The sequence below is a fragment of the Sphaerodactylus townsendi genome, linkage group LG04 (assembly GCF_021028975.2).
Source record: "Sphaerodactylus townsendi isolate TG3544 linkage group LG04, MPM_Stown_v2.3, whole genome shotgun sequence".
In the NCBI taxonomy this organism is placed as follows: Eukaryota; Metazoa; Chordata; class Lepidosauria; order Squamata; family Sphaerodactylidae; genus Sphaerodactylus; species Sphaerodactylus townsendi.
Window position 1 is genome coordinate 4781957 of NC_059428.1, and position 15405 is coordinate 4797361.

The 15405-nt window shown below is 45.7% G+C and overlaps 1 protein-coding gene across 1 annotated transcript in view; it reads left to right on the forward strand.

Moving 5' to 3' along the window:
• The window catches only part of DGAT2 (diacylglycerol O-acyltransferase 2), a 41280-nt gene that overhangs the window by 22613 nt on the left and 3262 nt on the right, over nucleotides 1–15405 (forward strand). The window contains exons 4-7 of the mRNA XM_048493032.1: nucleotides 1809–1879; nucleotides 5859–6025; nucleotides 9627–9740; nucleotides 15078–15280. Of these exons, the coding sequence (XP_048348989.1) occupies nucleotides 1809–1879; nucleotides 5859–6025; nucleotides 9627–9740; nucleotides 15078–15280 (555 nt within the window). The remainder of the gene's footprint in view (nucleotides 1–1808; nucleotides 1880–5858; nucleotides 6026–9626; nucleotides 9741–15077; nucleotides 15281–15405) is intronic.

Here is a 15405-nt window from a genome sequence, read left to right on the forward strand (position 1 = left end):
CAAGCAATTTGCAACAGGTAGTGACGTCAGCATGTGCAGACGTCTTAAAACAATGCATTCAGCTTATCCAAACGAACTTTTCGGGTCAGCCAATCAAAATGGAGCCCCGCCTTCGGCTGGCTGCAACTCCCACGTGTAAATGATGCACACGTGTGCCAGCCAATCAGAACGCTCGATTGCCTCTTTGACTCTTGATGTGGAACCCCACACTATTTCCTGAATGGAAAATGAGTGGGGAACAAATGTCTCCGTTGTCAAAAGCCACGGAGGCTTTTCTACGAGGGGTCGCTGTGGGGTTGCACTCAGACGAGGTAAGTGGGGAGTGGCCCATAGTGTATAAGCCAGATCTTTTTATACAAGGCTAATTTTTTTTCCTCCGGGAGCATTTGGTCAAATTAACTTGAATGCTTTTCGGTGTTGAGCAGATTTTTTGTTTTCAGATTATTGAATGAAATTGTGTGTCTGTTAGTCATTTTTTTGCAGTAAAATATTACAGCAGCCGTAGAATCATAGAGTTGGAAGAGACCCCCAAGGGCCATCAAGTCCAACCCCCTGCCATGCAGGAACACATAACCAAAGCACTCCTGTCAGATGGCCACCCAGCCTCTCTTTAAAAACCTCCCAAGAAGGAGACTCCGCCACCCTCCGAGGCAGCTCATTCCACTGTCCAACAGCCCTGACGGTCAGGAAGTTTTTCCTGATGTTAAGGTGGAGTATCTTTTCCTGCACCCTTGAATCCATCACTCCGTATCCCGGTCTCTGGAGCAGCAGAAAACAAGCTTGCTCCCTCTTCAACTTGACATCACTTCCGATATTGAAACGTGGCTGTCATGTTCCTCCTCAACCTTCTCTTCTCCTGACTAAACGTTATTAGCTCTCTAAGCCGCTCCTCGTAGGGCATGGATTCCAGACCTTTGACCATTTTGGTCGCCCTGCTCTGGACCTGTTGTAGCTTGTCAATATCCTTCTTGTTTTGTGGTCCTCAGAACTGGGCACAGTACTGATGGGCCTGTCAGATGACATCCCCCCCCCTCCCCAATCCTTTGCATATTTGAGAAATTACAAAGGGCACTAGTCCCCAACATGGCTCCCATAGGCACCACAATGCTAGCAGCAGAGAGTTTTAGAAAGAGGATGGCAGCAGAACTTCTTATTGGTCACTGGTTCCTAGCAAAGCTTCTGATTGGTCACTGGAGATTTTTATTTATTTATTTATTTATACTTTGGGCTTCTAGACCGCCCCATCCCCGAGGGGCTCTGGGCGGTGTACAGCAGATAATAAATACAATTTTAAAACATCATAAATAGGCTAAAACTTATAAAAGCAGCGAAAACTAGCTAAACATTAGCATTTAAATGTAAAATAAATATAGGCATAGGTGTAGGTGGCGCCCGGTGCCTAATATTAAATTCTTCCACCCCCAGGGAGAACGGTAGGTCTAGATAGATGTTATAGGCCCAGATGTAGAGGCCGGCGGAAGGGCCAGCGAAAGGGGCCAGCGGAAGGGAGATTTGATTGGCTGAGATGATTTACAGGAACACATTGGCTGAGATGATTTACAACATATTGCTTTGGCAGCAGCTGCCAGCACACCCACAACGATCTTTACTGTGTGACCAAAAGTAAGCTGCAGCAGAGATTTTGTGGCTGTGCCGACCACTCCGTGCCAGAATCCCAGTGGTTCAGAAAGATTGGGGACTCTTGAAATGGGGGAGGAGGGGGCAGTGAAAATATTTTTTCTGCATGTTCCTTTTGTTAGGTTCTCTCCCCTTCCTGACACGTGACTGATGGTTTCTCTTCTCCAAAGGTGGCAGAAGATCGCAGTGGGTTCGCAACTGGGCCATGTGGCGGTATTACCGGGACTACTTTCCCATACGAGTGAGTATGGCAAACCTCTTTCCTGTCCAAGGTAGTTTCAGTGCCAGACTTCAGTAGGATGTCCAGATTTGAGTCCAGTAGCATTTTACAGGCCAACGAAGTTTTCCAGATATGAGCTTTGGGGAGTCAAAACTCCCTTTGTCAGATAGGGACTTACATTGCTACTTGTATCTGACAAAGAAGAAGGAGAAGGAGAAAAGAAGAAGAAGAAAAGAGGAGGAGGAGTTTGGATTTATATCCCCCCTTTCTCTCCTGCAGGAGACTCAAAGGGGCTGACAATCTCCTTGCCCTTCCCCCCTCACAACAAACACTCTGTCAGGTAGGTGGGGCTGAGAGAGCTCCAAGAAGCTGTGACTAGCCCAAGGTCACCCAGCTGGCGTGTGTGGGAGTGCACAGGCTGATCTGAATTCCCCTGTTTAGCCTCCACAGCTCAAGCGGCAGAGCGGGGAATCAAACCTGGTTCCTCCAGATTAGATACAAGAGCTCTTAACCTCCTACACCACTTCTGCTTTAACTCAGGGTTCTTCAAACCCTGGCCCTCCAGATGTTCATAGACGACAATTTCCATGAGTCCTACCACTTGGCCATGCTGGCAGGGACTGATGGGAATTGTAGTCCATGAACATCTGGAGGGCCATAGTTTGAAGACCCCTGCTTTAACTCTTTCGCACCCACATCCTGAAAATCTTGTGGGTCTTGTTCGAATCTCCTTGACCTCTCGTTTTGCTGTGGCATTTCCGATAGGCATAGTGGTGGCTGGTGCTGGTCCAGAAAAACTTGCCTGGTTCTGTGGTAGAAGAAGAGATGTTTGCTATAGCTCACTTTTCCTTTAAGGAGTCTCAGAGTGACTTACGATCACCTTCCATTCCCCCTCCCCACAACAGACACCTTGTGAGGCAGGTGGGCTGAGAGGGTTTGGAGAGAACCGAAATTGGTCCAAGGTCACCCATCAGGCTACACACAAAGAATCAGGTCCGCTGCTCTTAACCACTACACCATGCTTTAGAACAGACCTGGGCATTATACGGCCCGGGGGCCACATCCGGCCCGCCGGATGACCCTGACTGGCCCCTCTGCCATGCTGGGGAGCAAGGCGTCTTTGAAAGCCCTGCAGAAGCCTGTTGCCTTGGCTGCCGGCTTCTGTGGGGCTTTCAAAAGCGCCTCGCCCCCCTGCCTTGATGGGGAGCGAGGTGCCTTTGAAAGCCCTGCGGAAGCCAGTTGCCTTGGCTGCCGGCTTCTGCGGGGCTTTCAAAAGCGCCTCGCCCCCCTGCCTTTTGGCCCGGCCCTCCACAATATTTTCTGTTTCTTATGCGGCCCCATGGAAAAAATAATTGCCCACCCCTGCTTTAGAAAGTGGTCTCCAAGAAAGCAAGCCTGGAGGTGCTGGAACTGTGCTGCTGTTCTTTAGGGGTCTTTTTCCCGGATGCCCCTAACAATCTCTGCCTTGTTGGTTAACATAGTTGAGATCAGCGAGGAGAGAAGGAATTAAGAATTAATAATATATCAAATAATAAATTAATAATATATACAATGTGCCTTTATCGCATAGCACTTGATGAAATAATGTTCAGAAACGCTTGAAATTGCAATAATTCAATAGAAATTTGGATCGGAAGATAATCTCTCCAACGGCACCAAAACATCCAACCGATGGCTCGTAACCTGGACGCATTTCGACCTGAATAAGTCTCCTTCAGGGATCAAAGTACCTAGACGCACTATCAGTACTTATCATACAGTACAAAATAGTACAAAAGTCACAAAGAGTCAGTAGGTAGTCCACAAAGGATTCCCAGTCTTTCAGGAAATTGTCCATATTCTTGTCTCTTACAGACTCCTTTGAGCATAAGCATAAGCATTTATTGTCATTGTGCATGCACAACGAAAATTTACAGCAGCATTCCTCGATGCACACAATTCCAGACTCATACCCCATCCTCACTTTCCCCTTCCTCCACCCATCACTACACAGCCCCAAACACATCAACATGAAGCCCCAAACACATCAACACGAGACTCCTTAACGATAGAGAAAAGTGGGCTATAAAAACCAACTCTTCTTCTATCACGGAACCCTGCTATGTCACCGGAGCTGCTGCTAAAAGTTTGTGGTTGCTTCCTTTAAAAGGCATAACGGGTCACTGGTAATTTGGTTGCAGAATGACAGGTTTACACTGGCAAAGGTAGTTTGTTATCCAAAGTGTGGGGAATAAAGGCAGATGGATATCGACCAATTGCTCATCACCAAAGGGCGCCCTTATCTGATACGTGTGTACAGCAGCTAATTGTTTCTGCTCATCTGCCCGAGTGCTTATTTTACCTCGGGGCCGGCTCCGGTTATCTCCTGTCCCAGAGTCCAGTTACTGAACTTGTAGAACTAACCCCAGATCGGATTGTGCTTTTTTTGTTTCTGATGATTGCTACAATGGAGGCTCTGAATCTAAAGGTCTCTGTTGCATAACAGATAAAGGACTTTAGATATTGCTCCAGGGGATGAGGCAAGAGTTGGCTATTGTCGAAGGGGTCGGAATCAACTGACAGTTGTGGGTTTTCAAGGCTGTGTGGCCGTGGCCTGGAAGTTTTAATTTCTATCTTTTCACCCAACCACAGACGCACAGCCTGGAAAACCCACAGCTGCCAGCTGGTTAGGAGTTTGCAACTTCTAGATTTCTACGTGAGAAAGTTTTACTGCCAATGTGGTGTGACGAGAGTGTCAGACTAGTATTTTGGAAGGCCTGCGTTCTAATCCCCGGTCGTGCCATGGACGCTTGCTGGGTGCCCTTGGGCTGGTCATAATCTCTCGGCCTAACCTACCTCGCAAGGTTGTTGTGAGGATAAAATGGAGAAGAATTGTGTAAGTCACTTTGAGTCCCCGCTCTAGGGAGATAGGCGAGGAACAAATGAAGCAAAGGAATAAATATGACCCTGCTTTCTAAGTTTTCAAGTAGCATTTAGGGAGCTGCATGGCCAAACCCCTGTGGATATCTAGGAACTGGGCAGGAAGTGAAGTGGATTGGGACCTCAGCTGTGAAAGGTGGTGCAGTGGGAGTTCCCACCCCTGCTGTTTCCTTGATTTATGTTTGCTTTTGTTTTCCTGTCTGAGGGGGCATTTTGATTAGGGCAACAGTGTGAGGGAGAAAAGCTGGAAGATACACCCTGTTCAGGGAATTAAGGTGGACTCAGTCCCACATATAGTTTGGCCCCTCAATGTTAAAAGGGGGTAGCAGCATCTGTATCTCTCCCTGGACCCCTTAAAGCTAGATTGAACTCCTTCTGGAGGCCGCGGTAATCTCTTTGTCATTGGAACATGGCTGAATGCAGTGCCCCCTGCTGGCCACACCTGACTCTGCAGTTGCTTTTTAAAAAATATTTTACCAACTAAAGAAATACAGAAAGAAAAAAAGTTTTTAAAAGAAGCAAACGTAACCATCATAATAGTCTTCACCATTTAAAAAAAATTACAATGAACACCTGATCTTGTATCATCAGAAACAAGTATCATCTATATCAAAATTAAGTATGAAACAGATCCGCATTCATAATCTTTTAATTAAAAATAAGTTAACATTAACAGGTATACTGGATGAGAACATCTTTAACCGTTAATCATTTAGGCAGCCTAACTAGTAACTGTAATCTTGTGGTGTTGTGGGGTTTCCGGGCTGTGTTGTCTTTGACAATACAACTGTAATCTTATTGTACAAGTATTTTTTTTTAAAAAAATTAACGAACTAGTTATTTGTACATGAAAACCCCATTATAATGGCTCTGTAGTTGCTTTTGAGAAAGGTGCCATGCCTTGTCAAGGTGTGGGTGTTTGTGACATGTTTGCCATGGGAGAATAACAGGAGGGAAAACAAGGGGGTAGAACATAAGCATTTCCCTCCCATTGTGCTTTTGATGGATGAGCTATCTGGACCCTGACCCTGGATTGTAGCATTCCTCTGCTAGGGCAGCTGTCTGGCTGCGTTGTCTTCAGGAGTTCGTATCCAAGGGGATATTTTTGTTCCAGGAGTATCTCCCCGACGGCCTCCCGAGCACATCTGTTGCTCCCCCGGAGACCTTCCACCTGCTGCGGATTCCAAGCGCTCTCCCAAACATGTTGATGCTAAAAACTGCAGGGCTGGGGGCAAATGGTCAGCAGCGGTACCAGGGCGTGGGGGATTGCAGTCTGGTTGTTTTTTCCCTCGACTCTCTTTTTCTGAGCGATGGGTCCCCAGAAATATTTGAGGGGGGGGCTTCTGGCAGGACTGCTATTAGAGCGCCAGTTGAACTGATGGACGATCTGCTGTTGGAGGTCTCCAGCTAAGTCCCTCTTGGTCTGTATGTGTAGGGGCTGGCAGTGACCCACATGTTGGGGTATGCTGAACGAGTGGCTATCAAGTCACAGCCTATGGTGACTCCCTAGGATTTTCAAGGCGAGAGATGTTTAGAGGTGGTTTGCCTTTGCCTGCCTCTGCGTAGCGACCTCGGACTTCCTTGGCTGTACCCCATCCAAATACTGACCACGGCTGACTCTGCTTAGCTTCCATAGAATCATAGAGTTGGAAGAGATCCCATCAACTCCAACCCCCTGCAATGCAGGAACACACAATCAAAGCACTCCCAACATATGTTCATCCAGCCTCTGTTTAAAAACCTCCAAAGAAGGAGACTCCACCACCTTTCGAGGCAGTGAATTCCACTGTCGAACAGCCCTGACAGTCAGAAAGTTCTTCCTAATGTTTAGGTGGAATCTCGTTTCCTGCACCTTAGTCCATTACTCCGTGTCCTAGTCTCTGAGGCAGCAGAAAAGAAGCTTGCTCCCTCTTCGACATGGCATCCCTTCTAATATCTTGATGATCTGAAGAGGTCAGGCTAGCCTGGGCTGTAGCAGTCGGGCATCATTAAGAGGATCATGCCTAGTGGTTAGACAGCAAAGCCCGTGCTTCTGTGCCTCGGAAAAGCCAAGTTATAGGAAAAGTCTGGTTCAAATGTATTGTCGTAGGTTAGCTTCATGGCTGAGTACCAACTGATTCTGGTGGGTTTTCCTCGTTGTGGTTGCAGAGTCTGGTGGATCTTGTTCCTAACAATGCAGGTGAAACGTTAGGAACAAGATCCACCAGACCACGGCTGCACAGCCTGGAAAACCCACCAGAACCAGAAAGTCTGAATGTTCTCCAAAGCCACTACTAATTTACATTTATATAAATTGGCCAACGGACCCGACACCATACATTTAATTCATTTAAATTGAATTAATTAATTACTTAATGTGGGTTAATGATGCTGCTGCTTGTAATTTTTAAGGGATTTTAACATTTATATTGTAATTTATCATTTGTATTTAATTTACTGTCATATTGCGTTTGGATTTGTTGCTGTACACCGCATAGAGCCTGTTGGGGATTGGGCAATCAAATATAATAATAATACTATATGTCTCAGACAAGTTTTCCCTTTGTCTGCCTGCAGGCCTGAGCTGCTGGTTTGTTCTTTTAAACCAGCCTGTGAATAAATCAATCGTCTTCATTGTTTATATACTCATTCGGCACCAGTTATCTCAATAATCTCGTTGTGTCCCATAAAATTTAACCTCACAGCAGCAAATCCTATACACCAAATCCTATACACTAGCTACCTTTAGAACACCTGATAACTGACGGGAAGATTTCTAGTTTAAAACAAATCTAGATCTCAGAAATCATAGGAGGCTACGCATGTCACCTTAGTCCAGTGATGGCGAACCTTTTTAAGACCGAGTGCCCAAATTGCAACCCAAACCCCAGTTATTTATCTCAAAGTGCCAACCCGGCAATTTAACCTGAATGCTGAGGTTTAAGTTTAGAAAAAACTGGTTGGCTCCCTCTTCCTCCACCCCACCCGGCCAAGCAGGGGCCAGCCTGCTGTAGCCTCCAGCAAGTCCCACACACACAGCTCTGTGCTTCTCTAGCATCTTTGCTCTCCCTTCATGCCTGGTAGCAACCACCTGGAGCACAGGCACCAGGCCTGCCAGCTGTGTCCTCCTGCTCACCACAGTGAGCAGTGCCGTGCTCAGCATGCCGTGCTCAGTGGCCCAGGCCAGCCTAGATGTGTGTGTGGGGGGGTGTGGTGATTTTCTGCCCCCCACATGTCGAACTCTGTGTGTGCGTGCCCACAGAGAGGGCTCCGAGTGCCACCTCTGGCACCCGTGCCATAGGTTCGCCATCACTGCCTTAGTCATACAAAACCCCTCTTGGTGGCCCTGTTCAAGGGGATTTAAGCTTCCTGTATTGGCCCAAATGTGACCTGGGTATGTAACAAACAATGTTAAAACCTTCACTGTCCTGTCACTCTGCCGATAGTCTTTCTTGGGAGGTTTGCTGTGCACCAACCCTTTATAGGTTTAGGCGCATAGTGAAGGAGTTTCTCGCCAAGGCATTTGTTTAGCCTCCCTGGAGACACACACACACACCACACACACACACTTGATGGGCGGGGGAAGGGGTGTATTTTAATGTGATTTTTGTTGTTTTAATTGTCATATTGCGGATGTTTTATTGTGAGGGGTTTTTTTTTGTTTGTAACCTTTGCAAGCAGCCTAGAGATGCTAGTGTGAGGTGGGGTACAAATATTATAAATTATAAATGACTTCAGGGGCTGAATACCAATTTGTCATGAAATAAGAAACAAAAGGCGTAGTGCGAACGAGCAAAAAGACACAGGCAAAAAAGCACTATACCGAGCCGTAGGACAAATAAATGGAACAGAAGTTTAATATCAGTAGTAATATACAGTCAATGCGCCATAACATCTGCAGACTCACCGGGATGTGATGTCTGATCTGTGAAGCCAACGCAGTAAGCTGAAAGCCCGTAACAGGTTCCAAATGCTATGTCTCACACGAGAATCAATGAAAGCTTTGAAGGACACATCTATGAAGGACCCATCCATTTAATTGGCTTTTTAGTATTGTTCCGGAAAGGTTACGGGCAAATATTAAAACATAAAGTTGAAGAAGTGGACTGACATCCATGAAATGGGGAATGACCAGTGAACTCATACTGGATTGACTTGGACTGTTTTCCTAGATAGGTTTGGACTCTTGTTTCCATCATCTAGTTGAGCTTTTACATCACCTTTGATGATACGTGACTGGTTTTCTAGCCGGTCATTTCAGTTGGATTCTCACATGGGACATAGTATTTGGAACTGCCACTACAGGCTTTCTGCTTGCTGTGTGGGACTCACAGATCAGATACCGTGTTTTCCCGAAAATAAGACAGTGTCTTATATTAATTTTTGCTCCCAAAGATGCACTATGTCTTATTTTCAAGGGATGTCTTATTTTTCTGTGTTCCGTTCGTCGGACATGCTTCCAAACAAAAACTTTGCTACGTCTTACTTTCGGGGGATGCCTTATATTTCACACTTCAACAAAACCTCTACTATGCCTTATTTTCAGGGGATGTCTTATATTCGGGGAAACAGGGTATCACATTCCAGTGATTCTGTAGAGGTTGTTGCGTATTGATTGTTTAACACTACTGATATGAAACTTCATTTAGCATTCCTTTTATTGGTCCTGTGGCTTGGTGTAGTGCTATAAATTCGTCACGAGCGTTGCCACTGCAATCTCTCTTCTCATGATTTTCATCCGTGCAACGGCCACCCATGGTACACGTAAGTGACGCAAAGCCTGCATCTTCCCACTCTCCTGCTACCAAGTCTTTGGTTTTGCTCTCAACATCTTGGCGGCTTCTCAAACTTGAGGTTCTTTGTGCTGCAGCAGCCGGAGAGGAATTCGCAACAGCCGCCTCTTTCTTGTTCTGCGTAGCACGGAGCCCAACATCAGTAGCCGAGCAACCAAATGCAACCCGACCCTTTTGAATTCTTCATGCCAGTAAGCTGAGCAGTACTGTGGAGATCTGGTTGCTGTGCTTCGCTGCGTGAATCGCCAGCCTTCTACTTAGTTCTTTGCCCCTAATAAATAAACTGCAACTGCTTTTGCTGGCAACTCCAGACAGCTGTTGCAAAGGCAGGGTGAGAAGGGTGGTTGTTCCTTTATTTCCTGTGAAAATCCAGATGTGGTTATGGATTTGAATACAGAGGCTCTCAAAGAGTGCTTGTGGTTCGTCTTTAATCTTAATTTTTAATGGATACTAGTCGACTATCATTTTTTACCTTGCTGTGCTTTTCCAGGGAGGCGCCATGGGGCAGTGGCAGAACACCTTGCTTGGCACGCAAAAGGCCGCAGGTTCAAATCCAGGCATCTCTTGTTACAAGGACCAGGCAGCAGGTGGTGGGAAAGACCTCAGCCTGAGACCCTGGAGAGCCATGGGGAGGGGTGGTAGAACATCTGCTTTGCATACAGAAGGTTCTTGGTTCAATCCCCAGCAGCTCCACCTAAAGGGCCAGGCAATAGGTGGTCTGAAAGACCATTGGTTCTGGTCCCTCTTGACGCTGCTGTTACTCCAGACTAGAAGGATGAATGAGGCATTATAAGGTTTTGCCTGGAAGAAGTGGGCATGATTGGCATGTGACATTGCACTTTTTAAGACGAAATAGCTTTGTGCGGAAGACCTGGGTGCCTATCTAAGCAGCTCGTCAGCAATTGATTTCAGTCATAAAAAAGCTTGGTAACTACTATTTGTAGTAGTTGTAACTACTATTTGTAGTCTGGAGCAGCAGTGGCGTAGGAGGTTAAGAGCTCATGTATCTAATCTGGAGGAACCGGGTTTGATTCCCAGCTCTGCCGCCTGAGCTGTGGAGGCTTATCTGGGGAATTCAGATTAGCCTGTGCACTCCCACACACGCCAGCTGGGTGACCTTGGGCTAGTCACAGCTTCTCGGGGCTCTCTCAGCCCCACCCACCTCACAGAGTGTTTGTTGTGAGGGGGGAAGGGCAAGGAGATTGTCAGCCCCTTTGAGTCTCCTGCAGGAGGGAAAGGGGGGATATAAATCCAAACTCTTCCTCTTCTTCTGGAAGCTTGGCACTACATTGATGTATTGATATTGACCATGGAAGAAGGTCGGTTGACCAAGGCGCGTCTGTTTTCAAGGGTAAAAAAGGGTTCTGTTGGACCCGGCTGTGTATTGTGTTAGTTTGTATGTTTGAGCTGGCTATTGTGGACCTTTTATATGTACAAATGATTTTAATGTTTTTTAAAATAATATTATTAATTTTCTCAAATATAATTCACAAGCATGAAAAAAGAAATACAGAACAGGAAAAGGAGAAAAAAATAAGAGGGGAAAAATACAACTACCCATAAGTTAGATACATTCCAATACATTGGATCTTAAAATTATAACCCTGATATCATTTAGAAAGAACAGTCTGTAATTTTTAAAATTTGTTACCTCCTGACCCTTAGATCCAAAACAGCAATAAGCATCTAAGAAACAATTACTTATTTCTTAATCATTCGCAAATTAATAATCTTACTATTAATAATCTTAATTAATCGATTGAGCCTCCAATAAAAAATGCAGTTCCCATTTCTTATCAAACTCTTGTTTTGACCATCTGTGTTAGTTTGGCCATGGTAGCATATTCTCTACCTTCTTCGCCTTGATGATGTTAATGTATAATAAATACGTATGTGAAGAAGAGGAGCCTGGGTCAGCTCTGAGCTTCGTGGAGGCAAGGCTTATCTGGGGAATCTGTGATGAGCCTGTACCATTCCCACACACGCCTAGCTTGGTGACATTAATAGTTCAGGGGTAGGGAACCTTTTGCTCTCCAGATACCAGGGTCCAATTCTCATCAGCCTCTGGCCGCATGGCCACTTGGCCACGCCAGTAGGGGCTGATGGGAACTGCAGTTCCCGAACATCTGGAGAGTTTTGCGTCTCTCACCCCTGGGCTAGTCACAGCTTCTCTGAGCTCTCTCAGCCCCACCTACCTCACAGGGTGTTTGTTGTGAGGGGGGAAGGGCAAGGAGATTGTAAGCCCCTTTGAGTCTCCTGCAGGAGAGAAAGGGGGGATATAAATCCAAACTCTTCTTCTTCTTCTTATGAGGTTCTCTTAACAGATCTGGAACTGATGGACTGGATCCAACAGAGCTTCTGTCATTTGTGAATTAGCCTTTGTTTGGGATGGTTCTCTTTGGAATGATTGAAGTCTATAACATTATGCATGGGGTAGAAAATGTTGACAGGAGAGACATTTTTCTCTTTCTCACAATACTAGAACCAGGGGCAGCCCGCTGAAAATGCTGTGGGAAGAATTAGGATCTAATAAAAGGAAGCACTCCTCTTCACGCGAACGCGGTGATTGGTGTTTGGAATATGCTGCCATGAGGTGGTGATGTTTCACCTCAACCTGGGATAGCTTTAAAGGGGCTTGGACAGATTTATGGAGAAGTCGATTTATGCCACCACCCGATCCTCTTCTGATCTTGAGACAAAATGTTTTAGCAGACCAGTGCTCAGAGCAGCAGCAGCGTAGCCATTGTTTTCACCTCCTGCAAAGTGAGCTTCCCAAAGGCACTCGGTGGACTATTACTGCGAAAGAAGTGTGAGGAGCTTTGAATTAGATGACTTTGGTCTGATCCAGCTTCTACTTGTTCTTATGTTCTACTATCTGACCCTCTATGTACTTAATTATAGTAGTAAGGATGGGATCCGCTGTTAAAAGTGGAACCTTCTCAGTCTGTACATGGCTGGTCTGTGAAATTCTTCTCCAAACGAGTGTGGCAAGGTATGCAAACAAGTCTTCTGTGAGTTTGTTTGGAATATCCAGTTCCCTCAAAAGTATCCCAAGCTGTAGTAGAGACCAGGAGAACTTTACTCCAGCATGGTAGGGGTCCTAGTTATTGGATCTACTGCCAGGGCTGAGGTTGAGCATAAGGCCCAGGAGGCACTCCCCGAGACTTCCGGTCAATAAATTATGAGTGTTTCTTGGTCTCGGGGAGCTCCTACCAGTTATGAAAAGTGTGTTAGGAATGTACGAAGCATAGAGCCGCTGACAGGGGAAACGTCTTGTTTATAACCACTCTGTTCTTCTTTCCCTCCTGCCTTCAAACCTACCCATTTATCGGCCTACCGAATTACATTTCTGTGGCTACTACTCCTAATGCATCTTCATGTGGGCTTTCAAAACCTCTGCACCGAAAATAATATGAAGGCCAGAAGTTTCCCGCATCAAGCTACACTTTGGCCACCACTGGCAACCTCCGATTCTATCTTTAGAGGACCATTGATGTCCAAGTGTTAAACCAAGCCCACCGGAGGCTCATTTTGCATCAAACCTTGATAGGGCTGGCCCATAAACCAACGCAGGAGAAAGGACTTTTCTCTCAGGTAAAATGTGTTACCCGATTGGTGTGCAGAAAGTCCCAGGTTCGATCCCAGCCATCTCCAGTAAAATGTTCAAGCAGGTGTTGTAGCTGGACTTCACCCTTGTTTCATACAAGGCGCAGAAGACTTTCTCTGTGATATCCCCAGGCTCTTTGATGGCAACCAAACTCTTCTTCCACTGCGGACCAAAGGATAACAACTGGATAATTTCGGAAATGTTTGACAGCTAATGTTGTGCAACCATGGAATCAGCTACCTTGGGAGGTGGTGATCTCCCCCTCGGTAGCAATCTTTAAGCAGTAGCTGGATGAATACTGTCAAGTGATTACTTCTTATTTCTTTACTTCACGCATACGCTTTGCCGCTCATTTTCATTTAGTTGCTTACTTACTTACGCTTTACTTACTAAAGCGTCCTCCTCTCCATGTTCAGGCATCTTGCCCCAAACGCGACAGCATAGACTACGCCCTTCAAGAAGGCACCGGAATGCCACGGATTAGAATGAGGGCAGCCGAGTCCTCAACCGTATCCCAGGCAAAAACTCCTCGTGAATGCTGAAAACCGAAAGGCGCTCGTATCGCTGGGCAACAGCTTTAAACGTGGGTAAAGGGAGAAACGCTGCCTAGGTCAGGTCCAAAATTTGGCTCACACAGCTAGATTTCTTTCAGCATCTCCTGCCAGCGATGTCTCAGCCGATGCAAGTTTTGGATTGTAAAGCTAATCCATTAGCAATACTAAACCTGATCCAACCTTCTTGCCCAGTGGTGTACCTAGCAAACTGATTCTAGGCAAAACCTGAGTTTGATTTCCACCAGTCGATGCTGGGGCACCGCACTTCCCCACCACCAGCCCCTTGTAGCTACTTCAGCATGATCTAGGCAACAAACTGGTCTGGCTTCCATGGCAGCTGCCTCCCACCATGACTAAATGAGATGATTTTACACTAAGTCATTTCCAAGTCAAATTACTACATTATAAACATGCCCCAACTCACAAATCTGAACACAGCAATGGACCATGCCACAGCAGAAATAATTTTAAAAAACATTTTCTTTAAATGCTTCAAAATGCCTTTATTATCAAGCAGGAAAATATTTTATGTTAGAGTTCAGTATAGCATCGTTTTCAATGTTGTTTAACTGGGACTCCCTTAGATTCTCCTTTATAGGATTTAAAAGAGAATCTAAATTCTAGTTTAAACAACTAGGAATCCAGCTGGAATCCAATTCCCCTGCCATAATTTCTAAATGGTGTTGAAACCGGTGGAGCCCACAAATTCCCTCCTTTTAAATCTACCTTTTAAAGGGAGAATCTGGGTCTCTGTGCCTAAAACAACATTGAAAAAGTGATGCTATTTTGGGGTTGATCCCTCCCCACCCTGTTCAGCATTACTTTCAATGTTTATAAAACTGGGGACCTCAGGATTATCCCTTTCTTAATCCATGCTGTAAGTGTGCATCGAATAATAATAATACACAATAATAATAATAATAATAATAACAATAATAATACTAATAATACCAATAATAATAAATAAAATAACAACCTTTATTAGGCATTGGAGAATAAAAGAATGCAAGAAAACACGCATTGGTGCGGAAGGGGGGGTGATTTTAAAAGGAGAATCTGTGGGTATTTTGTGTTCCTGCTGTCAGTGGTATTTACTAACCCCAGTTTAAAAAATCCTCTACATTTGAAAAATGGCACCTGGGGAAGTCAAGGTATAATGTAGTCCATCCTCCAAAACAACCATTTTCTCCAGGAGAACTGTCCTCTGGAGATCTGTTCTAATCCTGGGAGATCTCCCAGTCCCAATTGGATGCTAGCAACCCCAGGTAACGGCTTGGGGTGACAAAATACGTCGCGCTGGCTCTCTGCTTTGGCATTCTGGAACATGGCAGGGTCTTACCAAACTTCTTTTTCTTGTTACTCTTCAGTGCAGATCTTGTTCCTGTGTATTCGTTTGGGGAGAACGAGATCTACAAGCAGGTGGTGTTTGAGGAGGGGTCGTGGGGGAGATGGGCCCAGAAGAAGTTCCAGAAGTACATCGGCTTCGCCCCCTGCCTCTTCCATGGACGAGCCGTGTTCTCCTCAAACACCTGGGGCTTCCTGCCCTATTCCAAGCCTATTAACACCGTAGGTAAGATGGAAGTCCAGTTTTAAGAAGAGGAGGAGTTTGGTTTTTTTCTCTCACTTTCTGCCTCCTCCTGTTGGCGAGTTCCAGAGAAGCTACTGCCGCCATTCTGGTCTCCTCCCTACAACAGA